This window comes from Kryptolebias marmoratus, linkage group LG3, assembly GCF_001649575.2.
Source record: "Kryptolebias marmoratus isolate JLee-2015 linkage group LG3, ASM164957v2, whole genome shotgun sequence".
Classification (NCBI taxonomy): Eukaryota; Metazoa; Chordata; class Actinopteri; order Cyprinodontiformes; family Rivulidae; genus Kryptolebias; species Kryptolebias marmoratus.
Genome location: NC_051432.1, coordinates 19,069,331 through 19,095,623, shown reverse-complemented (window position 1 = coordinate 19,095,623; position 26,293 = coordinate 19,069,331). Strand labels below are relative to the sequence as shown.

General features: G+C 39.7%; 1 protein-coding gene across 8 annotated transcripts in view; it reads left to right on the top strand.

Annotated features, from left to right (window-relative positions):
- Positions 1–26,084, top strand: part of mgat3b (beta-1,4-mannosyl-glycoprotein 4-beta-N-acetylglucosaminyltransferase b) — a 58,350-nt gene extending 32,266 nt beyond the window's left edge. For 2 of the 8 annotated variants that reach the window (XM_017406107.3, XM_017406082.3), the window contains exons 2-6: positions 12,375–12,535; positions 15,649–16,003; positions 17,808–18,451; positions 20,059–20,341; positions 20,509–26,084. In XM_017406107.3, the coding sequence (XP_017261596.1) occupies positions 12,459–12,535; positions 15,649–16,003; positions 17,808–18,451; positions 20,059–20,341; positions 20,509–21,006 (1,857 nt within the window). In that variant the 5' untranslated portion in view covers positions 12,375–12,458 and the 3' untranslated portion in view covers positions 21,007–26,084. Of the gene's footprint in view, positions 1–4,186; positions 4,450–9,241; positions 9,399–9,608; positions 9,711–12,374; positions 12,536–13,331; positions 13,465–15,648; positions 16,004–17,807; positions 18,452–20,058; positions 20,342–20,508 lie in introns of those variants that run through there. The other 6 variants (XM_037974753.1, XM_017406126.3, XM_025004305.2 and 3 more) reach the window with 5 other exon arrangements.
- Positions 26,085–26,293: the final 209 nt, after the last annotated feature.

The following is a 26,293-nucleotide window of genomic DNA, read 5'->3' as shown; positions in this document are numbered from 1 at the left end:
GTAAGAACTGAGGAATGACTGTGATGACGGACGGTTACATAGTGCAGGCGGGGCCTGTCACTTGTCGTCATCACGTCATCACGTCATTTGCCTAAAGGCGTGATTAAAGGTGTCTTCAGCCAGGACACGCGGGAGCGTGATATCCCATAGTACATATGTTGTACCGAGTGAATCGACTGAAAGGGAACTGAAAATAAGAGCAGAAATGAAAAGGATGGTGAAAGTAACAGTGATGTTTAGTTTTCTGGCTGCACAGCTTTCCACAGGAAGCTCCTTGTAGGCTCACAGCTTCCTTTTACTTTTGCTTAGCAGGGGTTTTAACTTTCCATTTTTTTGTTGCCTTTGGTGATAATTATTTGATATTTCCTTTTACACATCATTTGAATATTCAGCATTATTGACATGATTCCCATCAAAGCTTGTATTATTCTTTAATTATTAGTATAATGTAGCTGTTGAGTATAACATGACATTAAAACACATCCCAAAGTTCACAGAAAATAAGTTCCTTTTATGGTTTTCTAGGAAGTTTGCTTTAATTAAAATAGGCCAGCTGTCAGTTCATTTCCAGGAACCTGACAATCAATCTGCTGACTCACTTAAAATAGGAACAGAGGAAAGACATCCTGGGACTTTTGTTGAAGGTTGACAAAATTAAATGGCCTGGAGCTGATTTCCATGCAGCTGCTTTAAAAATGACTCGTGTTTTTATTCTCAGATGGGTCTCAGAAAGGTAAAATAAGCATTTTATTTATTTATTTATATATTTATTCAGAGGTCCAATGAGGATCATGGAAAGGGAGTCCAGAAGTTTTATTTTCTTGCCTTTTTACTGCAGCAGAGGCCACAGAAGTTTCCATTCGTTTTTGCTTCTCTTTGTTGTTTCTAAACTTAACTTCCTAAATGTCAGGTCAAGTTTGAACACGAGAGGGTGTGGCGAGAAAGCTGAGCGTTGCGCCGAGGTAACAGCAACACAAAGATTCTCCATCTCTTCTTACAGACATCTGTTCACATTGACATCTTAAATTATGAGACCTGTTTTTTTTGCACTTCACACATGCTGGTCATTTTCACACACAGAATCAATAGCTCTAAAATTGACATGCATTACAGAAAGGCTGTCCTCGCTGCGCAGAAACGGCCTCGTGTTTTACACTTGGCGTTGGACTCGTTACGAGAGTGTGAAGCTCTTACTTGGACGGACACTGTCGCTCTGTCACAAGCAGCAGAAACTGCAGATCAATCTGTTCCACTGTTAGAAAGCTCCTCCTCGAACAGGGAAAAGAGCTGTGGGCAACATGAGGGGCAGGAAGCACAGGACATTTCTATGTGGTGTGTGTGTGTGTTACAGGGTTGTGTGAGGTGAAGTATGTGTCAACAAACTGAGTCCACTGCCCATAACAGTTTTTTACTTTACGGTTTCAGAACATCAGCTGAACTTGTGCACTTCTTTTTGCAGTTTGAGGTCACTCGCATGCCCATATGTTCAGTGGACAACTCAACAGGAATATAAAAAGGGACCACACTTGGAAGTAATTAAACGACAATCACAGAGGCGGAGTCACAGGGAGTGAAGATTGTGTAGATGAATGTTAAATTACACAGCTGCCAGCCTTTGAAGTGGTCCTCTTAATATTCTTTTATGTGCAGTTTCGAAGCCGTTGAAAAGCTTTCAAAGAACTCAGCAGCCTAATTGTAGGTAGCCCGCTGAAACCGGAAAAAGTAGCAGCTGACCAAAAGAATAAAAATAAAAAAAATAAAAAAACCTTTCTGTCCGAGGAAACCTTTTCACTTTCAAAACTCCAACTGGGTAAAAAAAAGAAAAGAAAGGATATCAATTCTGAACATAAAAAATGCTAATAATTTAGTCTTTTCAGCGTTAGTGGCTCCTGCAGCATTCCCCCAGGCACAGTGAGCAAGATAATTGTTCTGCGTGGTCCGTGCCCACAGAAAAGTTCAGACGTCTCTCTTTTCACTGTAATGACTTTAGCATTTTTACATTTGTAACAGGTTTTGGAGTACACAGAGATTTCTAGTGACTTTATGTCGCAATAAACTAAGAAGTATGTCAACAGAAATATTTCCAAACCGACTTCATTTATCTTGTCAAACACATTGCTTATTTTGTAACCTTATTACAATTACAGGGATTAAAGTTCTCCGTCACCAGGACGGATTTCCATCATCTTTGAAAATGAGAAGAAACCATTTTTTGTTGTGGTCCCGTTAAAGCTATCCAATCCAGTTATGATACAGGGATTAAACTGACGCCGCTAACAACAAATAAAGTGAACCAGAGCCAAAGTTTGATCCAATCAGAGCAGAGCAGGGCGGGTCCGGGTGTTGGCAGCGTTGCCAACTTAGAGACTTTGTCGCTATATTTAGCGAGTTTTCGGGCCCTATTAGTGATCGTTTTTCAAAAAAGCGACTTTTTTCTGCTGTTTTCTAAGATCGACATGAAAACAAGCAGCAGGTGCTGCAGTGGGTCCTCCTCCGTCCCACAGCGCTCACAGTCCTCCCTCGCTAAAATAACTTAAGGTTTCTCTTTTGGGTCACTTTTGCTGATCCCAAGCCCAAATAAAGGATGAAAGTTAGAACTGTGATATTCAAAAACAAACAAACAAACAAACAAAAAACAGGAGATCTTACAGAGTTAGGTAGCTTCCAGTGCGCTGTGTGTATGGTGTCTTTGTTGGGACAATGGTTTGCATATCTGCCTCACATGTGGGAGTCTGCGCTGGAAACCAGTCAGGCAGTAACATAACTGTCATTATAATTAATATTATACTTAAAGCAAAACACTTGATCTTTTTGTAAGAGTTTCTATAATATTTAGGACCTTGTTTGATCATTTCAATAGCTTATAATTTTTGTTGACAGGCACTGTAACAAATATTCAGACATTTTTATTTTATTTAGTGGAGTTATTTATTGGACGTATTCATTGAACGCTTCATTAGAAGACACTACACTACACACTATACTCCTTTACATGAAACCTTTTGGAAGTGACTGATACGCAGAAAAAAGACTCTCAAATGGATGTGTGTATGTGGATTTAGTTATTTATTTTGGCTTTAATCCCTGCAGTTATTTTATCATCCTTATTGGTCCTTGTTTTTCTTTACGTGGCTTAGATTCCTTCAAGCTTGTCAGCTCAATTCAGATTTTTATTTTATTTTGTAAAAAATTGACATCTGCCGCGGCTCACGAATTCGTGTTTCTATAGCATGTTATTTATTGCCTTCCCGTCTATCAGCTGTAGGCTGTGACTGATAAGCAGAGAGCCAAAATCAAGTGTACATTCCCCCAAATGAGCGGGCAAATCCGACAACGGAGAAACTGTCTCGAATTTGTGTGATTCGTCTTTTGTAAATTTGACATTTAGAAAAAAAAAAGCATCTAATCTTCAACTTTATTTATTTTTATGACCATGCATCTGCAGTGTTTTACTGAAAACAGGTGGTTTAAAAACTGAGAGGCTGCTGATCGTGTCAGTCCAAAAGTTGAATCAAGTCCCAGAGGTCTGATGCTTTCACATCATCAGCACGTATCATTCTCTGCTCAGCTCAGATACAGAAATGTAGTAACACAAATGTTGTGTGGATGAGAAAACAGTGACACACTAAACAAACAGTGTCATACAGAAATGTGGAACTATAATATCAGACATGTAGCATTCTTTTACCCAGGTATGTTATATTTAAGAAAGAGTTGTTTTATAAACTTGAAAAAAGACACAAAAAGGGCCCTTATTTGGTTAGCCATTAGCCTAGCCTGGACAAAGACGTCCTTTTTATTTCCCAATGAATAGTCTACACAGACAGAAACCTTTAGGTTTTTGATCTTTTTTGTTGAATTTACTGTTGCGTTCTCTTTTTAATCTCGATCACACACAGCCTCTGGCTCTTTACTCAGCTCCACCAGTGATTCCTTCGCCTACATTTCTCCTTCCCTTTTTTTCTGACGCATCCAGCTGCATCTCTGTTTAAAGTGGTGTGACTTTTTTTTTTGAATAACAAGACTTGTACTCAAAACTGCCCCTCTTTCTCCCTCTAGTGTTTGTGTTTGTGTTTTTGGCTCCTCTGCCATCGCTCTCTTTCTGATCAACTTCTGTCCTTCGGCGCTGTAATGTCGACCTGTAACGAGAAGCAGTTGTTCTGGTTGCGCGAGCTGCGTTCAGGTGCAGCCGCAGATTCGCTCTGCCTCAGGGATTCTTTACTGCTTAGCTACCGTTGCAGAACATACACTGCCATCACAATGCTCATCTAAGCTATTAACCGACAAAGTTAGGAGGCACAGCGAGTGATCAGTTTGTGACTGAGGATTGCTGCTTTTCAAACCAACATAGCCACTTCTCAGCACTGGATTTCCTGTTATGACTAAAACAAAACATTGGACACAAAGGCGCCGCCGGACGAATACCCAGGGTCCATCAGGCCTGATTCTGTGAGTTCAGCATTTACTGATTTAACTCTAGACTAATGTGAAAACCATAAAGCATAACCGGAGCCAAAATGCAACCTTCTAATGGCTTCAGTCTTCCTGTTTCCATAATAACAGTGACTGCAGGACAGACAATAGGAGTGTGTCAGTGAATCCTCCAGGTTTGGGGGGAGAAAATTTTTTAATGTTGACCCATTTTTCGTTAATCCGGGGTCAGCGAGTACACCCGTATGTTGAGTGTTGCTAAATTTACAAGCCGGCAATTTTAAGGTTTAAAGAACCGTTCTCTTGAACTTGCTGACTCTTGTAATCAAGACGTCTTGTTTTTTTGGGTGAGTCATGCTGATTGCTTGTACTTTTAGTGAATGCGATGGAAGAAGAGAAAAAAATACAGCAAAGTATGAGCACTTGTGCATTTCACAAAGGCTCTCGTGGTGCTAGGAGACTCCAAATCAGTGAAAAAACCCACTTGTGTCTGCCGCAATGTCATTTTCTCCCACACAGACATAATAAAGCTTGTATATTCAGTAAGCAAAGCTCATTCCCACTCACGTTCGCCGCAAGTCTCCGATGTTAAGTACTTTTTATAATCTCACACACACAAACAAAGCCTAATCACTCGAGTATTTTGAGCCCAAATGGAGTAGGTAGTCTCTTTGCTGTAAACGATTCTCAGCAGGGTTCTGAGAGAAGACAGAGAATTTGTGTTTTCTTTCTTGGAAATAATGACATACTTGGAGGAGGGGGGGGGGGGGACTCATTGCTATAAAAGAAGCATCTGTGTGAAGAGGATCAGCTGAGCCCTGCCATTACAACAGAATTTTTTTTTTTTTTTTTACATAAAAATATTAGAGTGAGCTTAGTCCACTCCACAATCATAGAACTGGGTGATAAGAAGCCTGACTTGGGCTGAGTGTAGCTGTCAGGGTCTGCCTCTGGAACCGAGTGGGTGTGGCAAACAGAGAAGGATAGACACTGGAAGTGAGTAAAAGTGAATCGCTGCACACAAAAAAAATAGATTGAAGACAATAATGCTTTGAAATTGGTTGTCTTTGTAGTGACGGATTATATATATATTTTGTAGATCACAAACATGCAAATGGCTTGCTTCCTGAGCTGTTTTTCAGGCAGCAGGACTGGCCTCTAATCCTGCTGAGCTGAAATCAGACACGGTTTCAGGGCGTAGAAAATTAAAGGATACGTCTCCAAATCAGAGGTGGACAAACTTAAAAAAAAATAGATGAGGGATTTTTTTCTGTGTGCATGAGACAAAATAGGTTTATTTGTGTAACAGTTGCTTGTTTTTCCTTTTTTTGATTGTTTGACTGCGTTTTTTTTTTTTTTTTTATTCTAATACTTCTTTGGTAATATTTCCCCCCCCACACACAAAAAAAAAAACCTTCCTAAAATATCTTCAATGTGTTATAAAAGCCTTCTGTCCCCAGGTAACAAGGCTGCACCAGTGAGCTATAAAAAGTTGTTTAGTGTCAAACTGTAGGTTTTGTTGAAAACCTAATTTTAGTCTCCAGACGAGTCATGTTTTCACATAACTACATGTCTTTGTCACTTTTTCCTTGGAACTGAAATTAATTATTATTTTTTTTTATCTTAAAATATGTTTTGTCAGCGGCAACATGTTCTTTAGAAGCTGACAGTTTGCAGGGTGCCAGGGGAAATGGCTTTTCAGTTCTTAAGAACTCTGCCTTTAAGGGTTTTTTATGAAATAAATGTTTACAATCAAAACATTTACACAATGACACGTTCAAGTACAAGTGTGGGAGAAACCACTTTTTTTAAACTTCTAAATTAACCTTTACTGATACATGTTTATTATATAAAAGCTTTTCTAATGAGTAAATGGGTCCAGGTTTTCAACAAGTGCTCCGTATTTTAAAATTAATTGGTTGAAATGTCTTTCTTTTAGCATAAATCATTTACTGTTCTTCAAATAAACATTGTCCAAATTCCAAAATAACCTTGTCTGACCACAAACCAGTAAAAAGACACACACACACACACACACACATATATATATATATATATATATATATATATATATATATATATATATACACACACACAATGATTTCTTGATCTAAACACAGATCTGATAGAATTATGTTTCAGCCTAGAAGTCTAAACTAATTATTATTTTCCTCATTTAAAAAATGAAAACATGCTTGGTAGTAAACTCACTTTGGTAGAATTTTGAACAGCATCATCTCTGCAGCGACCTTTGTCTAATTAAAGCAGAGTAATTGGAAGGAAGAGTTTGGGCCGTCACACTGGAGTCCCCCTCCTCTACGGGGCCGAGACACTGCAGGGCGAAAAAAAAGTAAAATCGATAGCAGAGAAAACACACGCTCACGTCAGCTGTGGGGATGTGAACATGTCCTGACTGCCTGTGTGAACTGCTGGTGTCGAGAATGATTTAGCTGCGAACCAGTGAGGGAAAGCTGACAAAAAAAAGAAAGAAAAAAGAAATGACAAAGAAAAATGGCTAAATCAGCCTTGACAGAAGAAAAGGGAGATTCAATTATTTACAGTTTCTCATTACAGTGCAGCTTTTAGATATTACAAACACAAAATATACTAAAAGAAAAACTATGCCGAGTACTAATTCAGCTGAAATCGTGACTGCTTCTCTTTCTTTTATGAGCTGTGGCAGATAAACCTCATTTATTCTTTGCTGATTTTGTTACGGAGCGTCACGAGAAGAAAACCTTTGCCTTCCAAAGAAGTCGATTCTGTCTGTTCTTCTTTGTTGCAGATCTGTAATTAGAGTACTGTCTTACAAACATGGTGTGCTTTCTTTTTAAATGATAATGCTACAGAGTGGTGTTTCACGAAGTGTTGAAGTCCAGCGTTTAGATGTTGCCACATAGAAGGTATAGGATGTACTTCTGGCTGATTACCTCTCAACGGGCATTAAAAAGCATCACATTGTGCCTGTTAACCCCTCATGAAACTGTCTTGTTGTCGACATTTTAAAACTATCCAGTAAAACCTTTGTTCCTTAGCCTTAGAGGAAACTAGAAACATGAAATGAGAATTGTTTGAGAGGTTAAACGTCCTACTGTTATTGTAAATTACAAATGTGGCACTGAAATAAAGTGACTTGTCTTGTAAAATGTTGGTGCAAAGTGTTCATGACTCCGAACCCCAAAAGGCCACGAAGGGTTAAGAGTCAGAGCTGGCCACAGCTCATAAGAACTGGTTTGGATAAAAAAAACATTTAATGAATAAAACATATTTACATACACTATGCAGAACTATTTGACATTCAAATGATTATTTGGAACACTTGATTTAAAAAATGCTGCTTTTTTTTAAGAAAAATAAGTGTGTAATGGTAAAATCCACCGAACCACACTTTTAGTAGAGATCGTTTCAGGTTTAAATGAACTCAATTTTTTTTTTAATTAGTTAGTATTTGAGAAAATGTGCTTGCACTTCGGCTTTTAAAGACGAAGCTGTAACATGTGGAGTTTTCTGCTCTCAGCTTGACTTCATCATGACAAAATTCCCGAAGCTGCTGCCCGCGTCGGCTCGCCCCTCGGAGGGGTAGAAGTTTATGGGAGTAGAAACGCGGGCAGAGATGGAGTGAGGTGCCATGAAACACCTGTCTCCACACAGAGAGAGAGAGCAGGGAGGGATAGAAAGACTTCATGGTCTGCCCCAGCTATGAATTATAAATGAGGTTGGAGAAATGGAGGCGCCCTCCCCGCCTTTATGCACTTCTTCTCATGTCCACACACACAAGCATCCAAAGCCAAAACAAGTTTTTTTTTCATGCAGCCATGTTTGTCAGAGCCTGCATACATTCACGCTTACAAAAACAAACCTGAATTCTGGTTGTGTTTTTTTTTTACAGACACACGGTTTTGCACACATGCTCTGTAGACCTTACCATTCGTGCATTATTGAAACCCATCAAGCTGGTTTTCTCCAGACGTCTTGAGTCACTAAACCAGTGACTGTAAAGCTCAGAAAAACTCTCTGATCCTGCAGCCAAAAGAATGGCTGGTTTTAGCTTCCAGATGACCTGGCTTTTCAGAGACATAAACAAAACAGAACAAAAAAAAAGTGAATCTTCTGATGTGCTGCATTGAATACAACAGCAAATATGTGAAAGTTATAACTTAGCGGAATGAATCACATGTCAAGTTTTAAAGTAGTAACTTGTTTTTAATAGGAGGTAGTCACAGCTTTAAAATAAAATAAAAAAAACATGAAAGACAGAGATCATCCGCTGGTGCTCTGTGGTCCTTATTCAGCCTGGGGAAACCGTCCCAGGAAGTATTCAATTATCAATAAGTTCCGCATAAATCATTTATGACCCGGCTTTAAAAAAGGAGTTCCAACTTTAGCATGATGAAATAAAATGAAGCTCTTATTATTTATGTGTTTAAAATTTTAAAAAGTCTAAATATCCAGCATGTTGTGCTCCTTCTTTTGCAGGAATTCAGTCACATGGATTTGCCTGTCAGAAACTGGAGAGAAGCAAATTATCTAAAATGTAATGACAGAAATACTCTCCCAAATGTTTGTTTTTACTTAGCTTTTGTTTTTAACATCATACTTATAAATTGTGTTTATTATTTTACGTATTATGTATTGATTTGTCAGCTTGAATGTAATTCATTTAGCTATTAACATTACCTGCACAATCAAATGTGCCTAAAACAGGCCCATGAGCAGGTGCAGGTGTTGTGTCGAAACGTGTTTCCCCACCTGCCTAAGTCAGAATGTGTTTATCCTGCTGCAGTGGACAAGAAAGAGACAGAAAGAGATAAATATCTTTCCTTTTTAGTATTTTAGTTAAAACGGCATTGCTTAAAACTGTAGAAGTTAAGAGGAAAATGGAACAAAGCTGGTGGGGGAACAAAACTCAACACAACACCAATCCAGCACTGCACTGGTTGAGTGTGAGCCCAGATTCTAGTCTAAAGGTTTGTCTCAACATTTGTTTGCTGTAAAATGTAGCAGACAAAATGTCTAACTTTATAAAGAGCAGCTTAAAAAGAGCTTAAGGCACGTGGTTCCTTCATATCCCTCATTTTCATTGCTGTAGTAAAGACCAGGAAGCCTTATAGAGTGTACAACTCACTCTTTTAATTGTTAGCTAATTGTTAGCTAACCTACATCCTCCCATACTTCAGATTCCTTTGGCCTTTGGAAACTATTGTATCTGTGACTGTGACAGAGCTGACAGAAACCTGACTGACGTATGCAGCACTCACTAGTGGCGTGGAGAAAAAGAGGTGGGTTTTTTTGTTGTTTTTTTTAAGTATTTCAGGAATTGGAAGATAAATCGATGGATTGAAAAGTATCATTAATGATGAAATCATAGAAAAAGATTAACAGCTCAGGGTTAAAAACTATGTGGTGTCCATCCAAAAGTAACATATTAGATTGTGTCAGAACAACTTAATTTTTAGTAAATGTAGGTCCACAGCTACTGAACCGTAACCTTCAGATTTGTTTTTCTCAGAAAAAGTAAAACCTGTTTTTACTTTAGAACAAGTAAAAACTTGTTTTTACTTGTTCTAAAAAATAATAGCATAAGCCGAGTCTCTGATGAAGATGTTTTTGGTTTTTTGTTGTTGGTTTGTTTGGTTGTTGTTTTTTTTCTTTATTATAGAAAAGGCAGACAACTGCCTGTTCTAGGAGAGTAGGAGGAACAAAAACACCAACGCACAGTCAGAATTTCAGAGTCTTGGTTGATCGGCTGAACTGAAAGGTGTGACCTGTTTGCACCCTTTAAATACGTCAGCAAAGTGTGGACATGAATATGTTCTTTGGCGTGTTTTTGGGATGCCGGAAAGAAATGTTGAACCTGTGCAGTTGAAGGATCAGACCAATGAAACTCTGTGGTTTGAGGAAGTTTGACAGTGCGATTCTGGTTGTTTTTGAAGGTTGAAAACTTCAGTTCGGTGCAATTAAGAGTTTTCTTTTGGCTGTGAGAGAAGCACTTTTTCCCAACCGAAAGCGTCACTAAGAGAACTTCGATTGGCTGAGCTGCTGCTTCCCTGGTTGAAAGCTGGTCTCATTAACTGCTTTGTTTTATATTCTTTTTATATCACCCCTGAGTGCTTGTTAGGTGAGGGCAACAATCTGGTCAAAGGCTGTATGCGCTGCTATATAATCATCTTCAGAGTCCACATGAGACAGGAACACAGCCTGGATTGTGTTGTGAAAGAGGTTTCTGAGGGGTTTGTGTGTGTGTATGAGTATACAAAGACAATCAAAACAGGTTTTTCATGGTTTTTACAGAGCAGTGTGCACAGCCTGACACACAAACCAATCAGGGCTTTACATTTTTTGAGTTCCTACAAAACAAAGGTCTCAAAGCTCTTTGCAAAAACGGCATCATTTATCATTCCATCCATGCAACAGTTTAGCTGACACATTGATATTTTGAAAGCTGCCACCCACGCAGTGTGAGATTGTGTGTTTAGAGCTTCATCTTGAACTCCTGTGTTGTTTGGGAACTTCTGACACAGTTATGTGTGTGTGTGTGTGTGTGTGTGTGTGTGTGTGTGTGTGTGTGCAGGTCTGCGCAGTGTGTGTTTCCAGTAACTGTACAGTTCTGTGGCCGTGGCATCCCGTCACCAAGTTGATAAATACCAGTATTTTCTGTACAGCTTATACTTTACCTTACCGTATTTTGAATGTATATTATGTGTACTATTTAACACAGGGTTTAAACTATATTCAGTGTCTCATTTTGAAACAACAGAAAACCTACAAACCCTTTGACTGTACGGTTTGTGGCAATGGAAACCTCTTTCACAAGCGAATAAAGTGAGTTTCGTCAGTTTGCAGCATTCTTGGTTCCTTTTCGCTGCTGGTGCAGATGCCTAATTCTTAAGGGATTGACATGTTTTCAGTTGGACTACTTGACAGTTGCTCTGTGTTTTCTGGTATTTGGTCAACGATGTGAAAAAGATTTGACTTTGCGGCCCTTCGGTATCCATGAATCGCACTCCGTTTTGTAAGATGTTAAAGAGTTTGTCAGCTGACTCACATAATGAATGCTGTTTTTCAGAAGTTAGTGATGTTCAAAATCTTCTTTTTACGTACTGTAATGAAAATAGGATGGGTTAAAATGTAAAAAAAATAGGATATTAAAGATACATAAAAGTATGTGAAGTAGATGTTTACTCTATCTGTCTTGGATTCCAAAAGCCATTTTTCTAAGACACACCCAGTGACTTTGCAGTTTGCAGAAGTATCAGACTAACAGGGAACATGCTCACACAGAGATTAGATTAGATTAGATTAAATGCATTCCTCCTCCCACCGTTTAGATTTTTTTTAAACTGTGTATTATTTGGATTGCTCTCCCAGGTCTGTATCTCAAATGTTCAGGCTGTGTTTGTCAGCCAGCCGTCAGGGCTTTTCCAAACTCTCTGGGGGGCGGGATCTGGAGTTCAGAGGCAGACTCCTGCTGGACTAATGAAATCTGAACAGAGAACTACAAAACACTGTTGCAGGAGCGAGCAGACATCGGCTTGACATCAGCCCAGGAAGAAAAGCTTTCAGTTGTGTACATAAAGGAACTAATGCTGTCGAAACAAAAACAAACACAGTCTCTTCGTCTCACTTCAGTTCAACACATTCCAGGTCTGACTTTATGTCCGTGCTGCCCCGCAAATGACCTGATCTGATGTTAAAAGCACTTAAACTTACAGGTTTGAAAACGCACACAAGCCAGAAACATACAGATTGTGGTTAATAACTTATATCTGCCAAAATAAATCTCAACTACTTGTGTAAGTCAGTTTATTAGACACAAATTTATCCAACAGCAAACAAAAAAAAAAAAAACAACCTGAGTTTTGTCAGCGGGAAATCTGTTTGAAAGTTGCTCCAGGTGTGCCGACTCTGACTTGTAAAACTCCACCCTGTGCATTGTCTGACAGGCAGCAACGCAGGGGAGAGGAAGGTTGCAACAACAGTGTGACAGCGACTGCTGGCATGAGCACATTGGATTAATTTGGACAGTCATGTCTTGGCTTAGATGGGCCATGCCCTTCCTAGGCCTGCAGACAGCACGCACAAAATGCCGGCGGCTACTCCGTTCGTAAGTGCTTTTTGTATATGAATTGGTGATGGGCTGTATCCATTTGGCATTCCTCTCTTTGCTGCTTTTTTCCTAATCTTCCTTTTTCAAAAACATTTTCAACTGTAAATGAAAATGTTGAAACTAAAGATCCTCTTAAATAGATCCTTCTGGCTTTTACCTAGCAAAGAATTCGACTTCTTAGATATTTCCTCACCTCTTAAAGCATCCGATGCATTATAAAGACGAGAGTTATGAGCACATAGAGATGCCAAAAAATGGTAACATAAGCAAAATTTGTCCATGCTAAAACCTTCTAGTATTTATATGTGGTAAAGTGGTTACAATCCTCCACATTTATGTATCTTTTTTTTTTTTTTACAATGACATTTATTGAGTAATGATTGGGTTTCATTAAAATGCTCATTTGCATACACAGGTTTGCATGGATTAGTTCAAGGTTAGGATGAGCCTGCGGGACAAAGGTCACAGGACAGAAGTTCATTCAAGTCATCTTCGTTAAATTTGTCACTTATGTCTCGCTCCTCAAGACATTTTGAAAGCAAGCTAAAATTAATCTCAAGACAGAACATGCCTTTTTTTTAAAGGTCACAACCAGTGATTTTGACATATTAAAGAAAAAAAAACAACAACTAAATGATTTTTTTTTATTACAGTTGTGTGTTTTATGTTGCCCTCTTGTTTCTCTCTGGAAAGAGGTTTGGTAGCTTCGTTAAAGATCTGATTTCACCTTAGAGGTGGGCGTGGCTGAGTTTTTATTAAACCCAGCTTCTGCAGGTCCCCCTCTATCTCTGGGCTGCAGGTTGCTAGTGGTTTTTGCCCCTTTGGTAATGTTTTTTTTTATTTTCAACACCACTGACGTTAATATTCTCACACAACTGAAGTAACTAACATGTGGACTCTCCATATTTGTCACTAACATGAGCCAGGTTGGTAACACTATATCAGATGTAGCTTGATCTGCACAGACCGACTTTTAATCTAGTCTTTTTCTATTATTTGTCAAGCCAGGTTTCTTGTCAGCATACCACATGCTTTTGTGACTTGTTCAGTGTAGCTAAGGTTGTTGTTTTATGTATTTGGTTACAAGAAAAATGGGACAGGTTTTTTATTGAATTTTACTGAATACTTTAACTAATTTACGTTTGACTAATACAACCACATTCTGGAGAGACGTAAAGCAGTCTCTGATGAAAACTGACAACCAATAGCCTACAAAAACAAATCAGTTTCACAAAAAAACAGTAAAAAGACAGAAGAGAAAAACAAGGGTGTTGCCAGCCAAGTCGAGGATTTAATAGATGAGCTTTCATAGCAGAAATATGTTCAACTTTGTTTTGCTGTGGCACAGACAGCTGTGCTTTCAGACTACTGTGTTTTCATCTGTGGTTTGGTTTTAGTCCTTAAAGTGATGGTGCTACCACACCAGATTTTGTGGCGTTCTGCTTTTCTTACTGTTTCATTGAATGAAATGCTTTGTTTTCAAAGCCGTACTCTTTGTTTTTTTCTGCCGCTGCTTTATTCTGATAGTGTTAGATTGACACAGATGCCACTGAGTCACTGCTTGTGAGTTTACTGTATCACCAGTGTTGGAAATAATCTTCAGCCTGGAGTTTGACTGATCAGCTTATTATTGTGATGCATTCTAATGGGCAGGGTCCTAGTATTTTTCTAGCAGGGCATTTAGACATCATTAATGAAATCTCCTTTGTTCTGCTCTATAGACAGCACCTTATTACCAGCTTCACATGTGAAGGTTATTTCAAACACTGTCGCTGTTTTTAAACAATAATGTCAGATAATTTCCGAATGTTCAAGCACTTGGCTTTGAATTTGCTTAGGTGGTATTATTCTTTTGGACTTTATTGTGAGAGATGCACTCTTACTAGCTGTGCTAAGCAATATTGTGAGTACAGAGCAGTGGAATATGGTAGAAATATGGAAATTGGAAATGGCAAATGACTATTCAGGTGTCAAAATCAGATCCAAATTGACTGAGTCATCGGTGTCAGAGTGAACAGGTCATTAGAAAAGAACTAAAATCCTCTAATTCTTACCAGCTTGTGCACTCACTGTGAATTATTTGATGCTGTATTTGCACTTGAATGAACCTGCTGAATGTTTTGATATCCTAAAGCTGGGTTTTACTTGTGTCAGCAACCTATGATGTCATCGTAGACCAGCTGCTAGTTATATTAGTGCTTGAGATGCACTACAATTGCTGCAGCCCACCTCCTTAACAATAGGTGTCACCACTGAGAAAATGTTACCACTATACAGCTAGAAAGGTGCTGGAAGAAGTCATACAGGAAGTGTGTTTATTTATGCACAAACATAATTGCATAAATATTTAACATTTGGTAAATGCAAATGTAACAATTTGCATTTAACAAAATAAAATTAATATTATTTTAATTACAAAAACAATTTGAGAATTGCGTAACCAGTTTAAATGAGACAAAAGCCGGCCTCACAACGGGCACGGTCACATCCATTTGGTGCGTGCTGTCGTTTGAGGTCGACAAAAAGCAGGTAAAATCTAAACATTGTCGGAGTGTTTGCTACAAGAAGTTAGAAGCACTTCGGTTCTCACATATTTCTTCTTTTCTGAAAAACACTGGGCTGGATCTGTGTTCTAACTTTAAAATTTAGACATTGTAGTGGGATTGGGTTAAATTTGGCTTGGGACGTGACCTGACCTGCCTTGAGTATTACTAATGTTGACATTTTGTGGAAGTGGCACTGAATAATTTGATAAAGGTAGAGCAGTTCTTTCCTCCCTCATTATTTCTGTCCTGACATTTGCTCTTCTAGGCTCTTATTCAAACCTCGGCCATTGCTCCTCCCAGCCTATGCACCCCTGCACCTCACTTGTTTCACGTACTGTAGGGGGTCTGAGTGCTGAACAAGCTACTTTAGAATCATGTGGTGCAATGCTGGGAGGTCACTGGCGAAGTTGCTGTCTTTGTTTTAAAAACCCTCCCGACTGTTGGTTTTACATTTATTGCAGTCCCTAAAGTTGTCTTTAAAAAGTATGGATAAAGTTAAACATTTATTTCCAAATGTCAATTTAAAAAAAAGAGGGAAAAAAATCATTGTTTCTTTGCTTTCAGGATGAAAATGCGACGGCACAGAGTGTTCTTGCTGTGCACGGTGGGTCTGTGCGTCATCTCCTTCCTCCACTACTACAAGGCCCTCCATTACGTCTCCCTGCTGCGCGAGCTCTCCGCTCCATATCCCAACATAAAGTCCTTCATCATGGTCTCTGGATTCTTCTGGAAGGAGAAGGGTCTGGCTGCCACTCCGCTCAGTCCTGCCTCTCCTGAAGAAGAACCTGTTCTCCGCCATTTGGACCCCAAACTTGGAGGTGGAGGGCGAGGCCTGGATGTTGAGCGGGTCCTGATTGAAAGACCCGGCAATCACTGGGAAAATCAAGAAGAAAACGAGATTGGAGACATGCAAAAAGAGGTAAGATATCTAATAATTGATAGTGCTATTGCTTACCTTAAGAAATTACATCAGAAATGTCTATAAAATGTAAACAACCACAACAACAGCCTACCAAAAGGCCATTTGTCACTTGTGAGAGGGCACACAGTGGTTCATTTATTTTCTGCAAGAGGCTGTAAAATGAATCCGTATTGACTTTTTTTTTTTTTTTAAGAAACAATCTCTTGCAAACCGATGTTGTAACATGGCATTTGTTGTTGGCAGAACCTTACACTTGCTGCTCTGATATCGGTGTGTATGTCTTATAAATAAGTGCAGATTGTTTGCCACAAGTAGCAGAACTCACAGAGTTCTGCTACTTGTGGCAAACAATCTGCTTCCCTCAATAAATAAATTAGGGCAGTGTCCCAGGAGATTTGTTTATCTTTTCTTTTTCTTTTTTTTCTCCTAGTAGCAACTCTGGCTTCATAGTTTTATTTTGAATTTCCTTGAGGTTTGTACTAAACTTTCCTCTGGAAAAAAACAAATATGTTTTACACAGGACAGGCTTAAAGAATTTTTACTACTTCTTCTTCCTCTTATTCGCGTCTGTTATGATAAGCAACAGGACGGGTCCTTTTTTTGTTTGCTTGTTTTAAATGCAGTGGCATCAAAACTGAGTAAACAAAGCTTCGAATCATTAACTAGTTAAAAAGGAGAAGTTACCTTTTGTGGAATGAAACTGAGAGAAAGAAGGAGGAAGTGTTACCAATTTATTTCCCTACTTCCCATAGTAAAAGTGGGATCCTTGTCCATCTTGTATTCCTGACATGGACAGAGCAATAATTTAGAGAACATACTTCTGTAGTTGATCAACCCAAAAATAGATGGATAGCTGAACATGTTAAACAGAGACTCTTCTCTTAGACATGTTACTGATATTCAGCTGTGAGCTAAGAGCTTTTGTTCATATCATCATCCAGGAGAGTGACATGTGTTTTATTTGAATAAATGCTGAAATTACACACAATGTCATCAGCTCAGCTGTTGCCAGGCTACGAGCACAAACTGTCAGTGTTGCAGAACTCTCAGAGACAATATTGCCCTGACTAACATAGATCCATTATGCTGTTCACAACTTGAGCGGATATGGCAGACAATGCAATAAAACAGTTACAAGGGCAGAGTTTTATACCTGCTTCAGGCTATGACATATTAAATATTGTACTGTATATGCAGGTTCAATTGGTGCATGTTTTTAAAAAAAAATTGTCATCCTTTGAAATTGCTCTCAAGATTGTACGATCACCAGTGGGTTTTAAAGCAACCTTCAGAAGATAAAACGTCCTCAAAATATTAAAATGTCTCCTATTGTAAGAATAGGCTACAAAAGTGACATTGTTTTAAAGTACATGTTTAAAATTGGGCTGGTACAAGGTGCCTTATTTGACGGAGACCGCGATAGCTTGGTGGTCAGTGCCTAAGTCTTCTAGTCCTGAGATTGCAGGTTCAAGCGCAAGTTGCCCCAGAAAGGGCATCTGGCGTAAAACAATCGCCAATTCTTTTGTGCGTGTTTGCTCACTGTGGCGACCCCTGCAGAAGGGAGTGGCCAAAAGGCAACTGATTTAACGTATCCAATTATATTCATGGCAGTAAATGTTGGTTAGAATTTTAAAAATTACGTCCCTAATTTACCCATATGTAAACTGCTCATGCCAGTGTATTTGTTGGTATGCACTTGAAATAATCTGTAATAATTTGAAGTTCAAAGGTTGGGTATTTATTTGACCCTAACTTATTAAACTCATTTCTAATTTTTGTCTTTTTTCTTGTTTTTCTCCAGAGAGGACATGAAAATCTTAATGTTCAGCCTTTTGGGCCAAAACTCCCAGAAGCACTAATAAGAGGAAAAAATCCCAAAATAATACTCCAAAGGGATGATAAAATTGACCTCTCAATATCAATGGGTGACATCCATACCCGTATTCATGAACTCCAAGATGACAAAACACCTTATTTTGTCCATACAAAAGCCGGAGCCCTTTGTTTCAGACAGGGAACAGAGGTGGCTACCCCAAAGGAATACTCTGCAAAAATCGGAGAGGCTGAGCGGATTGGAGCTAATGATGTCGAAAAAGTGGGCCAAGCCGCGCAACGGAAACCCCTGGAGCTTCAGCAGCAGCCCTCCATGGCTCCGAAGGCTAAAGCGCGAGCCAAGGGCAGCGGGAAGCGGCTGGTCAAGTGTGTATGTCGGCCCGGATGGCATGGACCTTACTGTGGGGTTCCCACCATGGTGTACCACTCCAACCTGCCAACCAAGGAGCGACTGACACCCAGGAAGACCCCAAGGAGGGTGATAAATGCCATCAACGTCAATCATGAGTTTGACCTGTTGCATGTGCGCTTCCGCGAGCTTGCACAGGCCGTAGATTTATTTATTGTATGTGAATCTAACTTTACTGCCTATGGAGAGAAACGGCCTTTAAGGTAAGGAGTTTTAAGTTTTTTATATTTTTCTTTTTTGTGGAGGGATTTACATCTATACATTCAAAAAAAAAAAATACTTACCCACTTGTTTTAAAGTAAATTGACATTCCTTAGCCAGTAGATGACCACTTTTTGTGAGAGAATATAACATTAGAACAAGAATACACACTCAGTAAAGTTTAAGTTGGGGCAATGCAGTGATGCCAGACTATATTTATATGGCATTAAATCAATGTTTTGTGATCTTTTCTTCATTAATTGGTGAAATTAAGGAATATGAGCCCACTTTCACTTTTCTCAGTCTATAGGACTTTTCTCTTGTAGAGCCGAGGACTTGAAGTTATTTGTAGGTGTCAATGGTATTTTATCAAAGATATTACAGTTTGGAGATAAATGCCTGAAAGACAATATCAAATCAACTAAAATCAGCTAATGCAAGATTCCAACGATGAGGTTTGACCACTGAATGTGGCATTTGTGTGACTAAACAAGTGTTTGCATGTTACATCCAATTTTAGTGAGTTAAGCTCATACACACGAGAGGCCCAGTTAAAGCTCTATTTTCTTATTCAGGCATTCAAAATAAGGCATAATTAACCCCGCTGTTACTTTGAACAGTTATTTACTGCTTACGTTCTTTGTTTACAGCCGCCTTCATGCCCCTTGAGATTCAGTGTTCTGAGTAACAACTCCAATCAGGTTCTTTTGGCAACAACATGAAATGCCTTGAAAGCAATTTTACAGAAAACTGTGACGAACAACATGATTGACTCTGCGTGCAGCCTTGAAGGAAGAGATTAGTGTGTTCGATCACAGGATGTGACACAGCATGAAAGCCGCTTCATTCAGTGACTATCGTCTTTAGCTATGCATATCAACAGGTTAATTGAGTTGTGCGTTCAGTAAAGGTGGTGCACGATGAGTGGGTTTCTGTGCTGAAAGGTGTCATTTGTCAAACAAGTGACATGACTTATGTCTCTTCTGCAGTTTGATAGTTTCCTATTCAAATGTCTGCTGTTTGTCTCTGTTTTTCAGACCATTTTCTGTTCCTAATAGAGGCTGGTTTCCATTTTGTAACAGCTGAAAATCTGTTTAGAGGATGTTTTTTTATAGATGATGTTTTATAACGGCAAATAATGTCTGGATTTTATAAATCCAACAAATGTGGGGAAAGGTTTCCAGCAAGGTTCAAAGCAAAAATTGAAATGGTGAGAAATTGATTTCATCACTATGTTTTGCTTCAGTCCCAAAATGTCAGCCTTGGCCAAAGGAAGAAACTCAGCACAAATGTGGGTTATGTGTGTGTGCGTGTGACCTCCAATGTGCAGTAAAGCATAAAATTAAAACAAATATGTAAATCAGTTTGCTTCCTGTAATGTCACTAGTTGGAGCTGAAAAGAAAAAAAACAAAAAACATCACCACTTACCAAATTATCCTAATGTATACATGAGGTTTTGATAATTACCAAGTGGCAATTTTACATGTCAAAAAACTGTTTAAGTCTGACTTTTTTGTGAAGGAAGTTAACCACTGTAAAGAAAATGTCTGAATTTGACTTTGAAATATAGTGAACCTGAGTTTTATTTTCTTGTGTTTCTCTCTGTAGTTTTCTGCGCCTTCTTCTAAATGGTACGTATGATTACGTACGCCACAAGATCCTGTACGTGTTCCTTAACCACTTCCCGGACGGTGGTCGGCAGGACGGATGGATCGCCGATGACTATCTGCGAACCTTCCTGACGCGCAATGGCATGTCCAGGGTGAGGGGGGCAAGGCCCGACGATGTGTTCGTCATCAACGATGCAGATGAAATCCCAGCGCAAGAGGGCCTCCTTTTCCTCAAGCTGTTTGATGGCTGGACAGAACCTTTCGCCATACACATGCGCAAGGTAGCAAAAACACGAAGCGACATATAATGCACTTATAATTACTGTTTTACTCGGTTAGCTTCCTGTGCTTTTTGTATCCCTTTAAGAGAAACAGTCAAACGCATGAATTCTCTTTACCACATCTCAGGACGTTTGTAATTTAGTTGTCTTATTCTCTCTGTGTCCAGTCATTGTACGGCTTTTTCTGGAAGCAGTTTGGGTCTCTAGAGGTGATATCTGGCTGCACCCTGGGGATGCTCCATAATGTCTACGATAACGACGGCATCAAGCTGCGACGTCGAGAGTATTACACCATGCCCGGTTTCCGAAAGTACGAGAACAGCACTGGCCACATCCTGGTGCAGTGGTCTGTGGGGAGCCCCTTCCACTACGCCGGGTGGCACTGTTCCTGGTGCTTCACGCCCGAGGGCATCTTCTTCAAGCTGGTGTCGGCGCAGAATGGAGATTTCCCCCGGTGGGGTGATTACGAGGACAAGCGTGACCTCAACTACATCCGGGAACTGATCCGGACAGGGGGCTGGTTTGATGGCTCTGTTCAAGAATATCCATCTGTGGACCCCAAAGAGCATATGTATGCCCCTAAATACATGCTGGAGAACTTCACCAGGTATCGCTACCTCTTGGAAAACCCTTATAAACAAATGCCTAGACAGAACGAGATCTAAAACGGGTGGAAAAATATGCTAACAAGTAGAGCCCGTCTGAGGCGCCAGCACTGAGGTTTGAAGGTGGAATGGTACTGATGAACTAAAACTTTCAACGGAGCTAAATGTACCTCCACTCAGCAACAATAATGTTGCAGGGATTTAAAATTGTATTTTGGGTAAAAAAGGGAACACTAAATCACATTCATAATGGATTTACAAGAAGAACATCGAGAGGATACAACCACTGGATAAACAATAGGATTTCCCATTTCCCCCTTTCCTTTTTTTTTTTTTACCTTTGAGAGGCCAAGCTATCTCTCCGTACCCATCTTTTTGGTTTCTTCATCTGCCACCTGGCCACACCTGTGATAAATGGGCAGCTTCAGGAAAAAAAAAGAAAAAGCCAGGTATATTTTACAGGCATGTCAAGATGAAAACCCTGGAAGTGAAGAGCGTTTTTGTTCCTGTTTGCTTTTACTGAAGTTTACAGACTGTCTGATGTTTCTGCTTCACACTTCACCCGCAGATGTCTTCCTGCCTCCTTCAGTTTTTGGTGATCTCCTTCCAGAACCGGACTCGTGTTCAGATAATATATTATTCTTGGGTCTCAAAAGGAAAAAAAAAAAAAAACACAGATAATGCTTCTTTAAGGTTTAACATCCAGCCAAATGACCAGCTCAGTGGAGAGGTTTTTGCTCATCCAGATCCATTCATGTACATGCACCTTAGGCTGGTCTGTGTGTTTGAGAATCCTGTGCGTGAGCTGTCTCTGTTGTGTGCTTTGGGAGGCTTTAAAGGGGGAGGACAAGATCATGAGAGTAATGTAAGATCATGAAGGACAAAAAGTGCAGTGATGAAAATGCAATAAAAGTAGTTCATGGATTCTGATTGGCTATGACCAATTCTTGCATTGCTGTGTCCTTTTTTCCCCTTACTCATCCTTCTGCCTTTGTATTAAATCAGTTGAAATTGCCAACTCATCCTGAAATTTTCTGTCACTCGCACGTTCAGCCTTTCACTTGTCTCTTACTGCGTACATTTATTTTCTAGTAATCCTTACAAGAGCGTCCTATTTAGTGTTTTTATCTTGTCCGTCTCATTTCTCCCTCTGTCCTGAAAGGACATGATAGCTGTTCCCATGGCAATCCCCCGAGATCACTAACATTTGACTGTCGAGGCATGAGTGCTCATGCATCGTGACCTTTTCTCTGCTATAAACAGCTGTCAGAGCGGCTAGATGTCTAAATCTCCTCCCCAAATAGTTTGGGCGAATACAGTTGATAGTATCCTTCGCTGTTGCCTGTGGATGTGTGTCGATGACAGGGGGCGCATTTGGGTTTTTTCTCGTCAAGGGCAAATCATAGCAGCAGTGTTTACATTGCTGCAGAGAGGAACAGCTTTACAAGGAACAGAAAAACACAGCTCAAGAAACATTATACAATCATTTTTCTTTGCCATGCAGATGTGCACCATCTGTTTCTTCAGGGCTTGGGCTTTACCGAAACGGTTTACATTGGCTTTAAGCTAGGTGCTTTTTTTCAAGGCGGAAAGAGAGGAGGACAAAAAAAAAAAATACTTTTGAGGAGGAAACTCGATGAGTGGCTGAGGGATGAAATTAAAACTGGAACTGTTTCACGCCCCCCCGATAGGCAAAAGTTTGATGCTGAAGCTTTGATTGAATTTAGAAACAAAACTTTGGCACGGATCATTTCAGCGCAGACTCGCTCTTCAAAGCTATAAGCTCCTGTTGGGAGGAAAATGAGATCAGCCAGAAGGCCACTGGTGGTTGTTTTTAGTCTGTGCTGCTGCTTCGAAGGCAGCCTGGTTAGCAGCAGCCGATGTTTGTTGTTGGTACCAAGAGCCAAAATGTCACCTAAATTCAAGGAGGTTGCAAAAAAAAAAAACCAAATAGTTGTAAATGGAAGCATTCTTTGTTATGAGAACATTTAAACAAGCTGATCTCACTGGTTTCAGAGGAGAATTAGGTAGAGATTCAGTTTTTCATTTGTAACTATCCTACCAGGCGTACGCTTACTAGTGATTCAATGACTTTATGAACCAACTCCTTGGAGGGGGTTTCTTGGTAAAATATGCTAAATAAAAGCCAGATAATTATGTGGCCTCTGGTGTCTACCGTTAACATAAAACTCACCAAATGATCTGTAATTTGATATTCGCTAAACAAATGAAACGCGCCTACTTCCCTCTGAGTTTGTGCTCTCGGGCTGCAGTCATGTGTGGGTCTGATCCGTCTTTCTGTCCATCCTCACGTTTACATACTGGTGTTTGCAAAAAAAAAAGAAGAACGGGATTGGTGTTGCTTAACTATCTCAGAAATGTAACCACAAGGAGGACCTGTAAAGGACTGCAGCGAGTTATTTGTGATAACACCCTGCCAGGAAGAGATTATTTCAAGTTAACACCCCACTTGATGAAGTCAGGCTGCGCATGTGGCGAACAGCACGCCTGTTTGCATATCTGCATGTTTCTCCAGAGGCTTTGTGTGCGTTCAGCAGCCACCGTGGCTCGACCTTTTTTTTATTTTTATTTTTTATTATAGGGCTGTTGCTGAAAGACAAATCAGGGTTTTTACTTAGCCTGTTGCCTTATTGCCATGGCAACAATCCCCTTGATGAGATCCTGAGATCTGTTACAGCCTGAGGTCATCCACCAAGATTGCAGGCCAGAGGTTGGAGAGGTGAGGGAGTGCTGAGGGCAAACAGAGAAGTCAAGGACCGTTTTTCCACTTAATTCCACTTACAATATTTAGCTCAAGTCAGATTTAAAAAAAAAACAAAACCTCTCACAACACATTTTTAGTAAATGTCACAGTTTACAGAGCTTTTACGAGTGACACGCACACACGCCTCTTTCTGCAGTTTAATTAATGGCAGTGTGCTAATGTGTATGAGAAGCAGGTACGGTAAAGCGGTGAAACATCTATGTAGCATGATCCATAAATGAAAGGTGAATGAAAACCTTTCGACAAAGCATAAACAAGAGAAGCAGAAGCAGACATTTTTGTACAAAATCGAGTCACAGATTTCTCATTTTGAGGCAGTGTCATTACAGCATCCGTATAAAAGAAAATCGATAATCCAGAGACGGTTTCAGCGAGGATAGAGCTGTGATTTTCTGTGTCGCCTCAGTGTTTCTAAAATCCCTTTTTTACAAAAAGGATGATTCTCAAATTGGAGGGTCCGGCTCACTCACATTTTAAACTGACTGTGGTCACTCGGCAAACATTAAAAGCGTAGACATTTTTGTTAATGGACTGTCGAACCACAGCTTTTAATAATTGTCATTTTTTTATTATAATCAAACCCCAAAAATCTGTTTGTAGTGCTCGAGCAGCGGTTAAATGTGAGTTTATGTTTAAACATCTCTCGAATTCCTGCAGAGTTTTTACAGCTGTTACTGAGCGTTTTTACAAACACATCCTACTGGAACAAGGCATTGGTTCTTATCCTCCTGCAGTTTTTCTCCTTGTGTCACTGAGGACTGAAAACTAATGCACATATTTGTGTTGAAGCTGATGTTGAGCTCTGCAAAAAAACAATTTCATGGGGAAATGAATCAGAGTTCGAGGGGAAAAAATGTTTGACATAGTTGTCACGAACGGCAATCTGTCAAATAAAAGACCACAAAGCAGGAAACCCTTTTACTTATTTCTAAATTCTTGAACTTATCTGCCCCCTCGCTGCTTCGTAGTTTAGAAAAGAAACTAAAGCTTGAGTTCGTGCCTCTAAGCATCATTCAGGACCTGTTGTGACGAAACATTGTGCAAGGGATGAGGAGAGAAGGGCCTAAAGAGTTGAATGAAACCGTGACATTTAAAGAAAATAACCCTGAAGTCTGACTATTGACACTTTTCTTCAAATCAAACTAAATATAAAATCGACCCTGTAGAGAAAAGCATATCGAATGTATAGAATGACAACGAGCCGTCTTTTTACACTGTTTATAGGATATTTACTGCAGACCTGGTAGGAATATGTAGGAATGGAAAAAGCTGCAAGCTGAAACCACATCTCCTTTCAGTCGTAACTTACTCAGCATTAGTAATATTTGTTTAAAAGTAAAGATAAGCATGTTTTGTTTATTTTCTCCCTGGTATGTGGGGCGGTGCACCAGGAAATCAGCCGTAAACATGGCTGCTTCCTTTAGCTCGTTGAACCAGGGGAACATATTCAGTACAAACTGTGAAGAGATTCTGCTGCAGACCCGTTTAGTGTTGCGTTGCTATGGAAACAGCTCTGTGCAAGCTTTAATTGCTTAAATTCATTGATATTTAGCGAACAGGATATCACCATTTTTACGGTGACTGGTCTAAACTTGGAACATAAAAGGTGGGTTTAGATTCAGCATGCATCTGCAGAACTTCTCACGTCAGCTCTGGATCAGAACTTGGATTTTAGCCAATTCTTCCATCAGCTGTTCACGCAACAGCAATTTATGTGGCATAATTATGGGTGTAGCTTTTCAGAGGGGGTTGTATATTAAAAATTTGACAAAATATTAAACAAGATCTCAACCTTTTCCGTCATACAAAAATAAGAAACGTGTTCCTTAAGATACACATTGCTATAATTGATAACATTCCAAACATTATGTTTTTAGCATTCAGCACGTGTGTGTGTGTGTGTGTATATCCTGTACAGATGTTGGGCTGCGTTAACCCCCCGTTCCCCCAGTCCCCCATCATGTTACACCACATCTGTTCTTGTGCTCAGCGAGGAGCTGCCTGCGTCCTGGGCCTACAAGCCTTCATTGTTTCTGGAACCCCTCCAGCCTTGTGGTTTCCACCAATTGATCTTTTCTAAGAACCCTTGGCAGCCAGCAGACCAGCGATTCTATAAGGAAGGGCGTGGAGGTTTCAGTTTTACTGGACACCCTCTTCCAGTTGTCCCGCTTCACATTATTGCTTTTATCGTTTTCTAAGAAACGGAACATAATAAGCTGCAAATTAAAATAGAACTGTAAGCTCTTTAAAAGGTATTTTGAAACGCGAACCAGCGTGGGCCTTTTACCAGGTTGTCATCTTAACATTTACTTGTTTGTATTCGCTTTTTGAAACTTTGTAGTGCAAAAAAAAAGAAACAGCAGAAAGAGTAATCATATTCATTCTGACAGTTGCATCATGACTGAAAGGCATTTGGCTTACATTATAGAAACTGGATCTGAACAAGCCTTTTTTACATAGCTAGTTCCTCAGGCTTTTATGTAGCAATACACAAATCATTGCTGGAGCCAGTAAAAACAGAACATGTATACATGTCTGAGGTTGTAAATGCTCACATTTTTC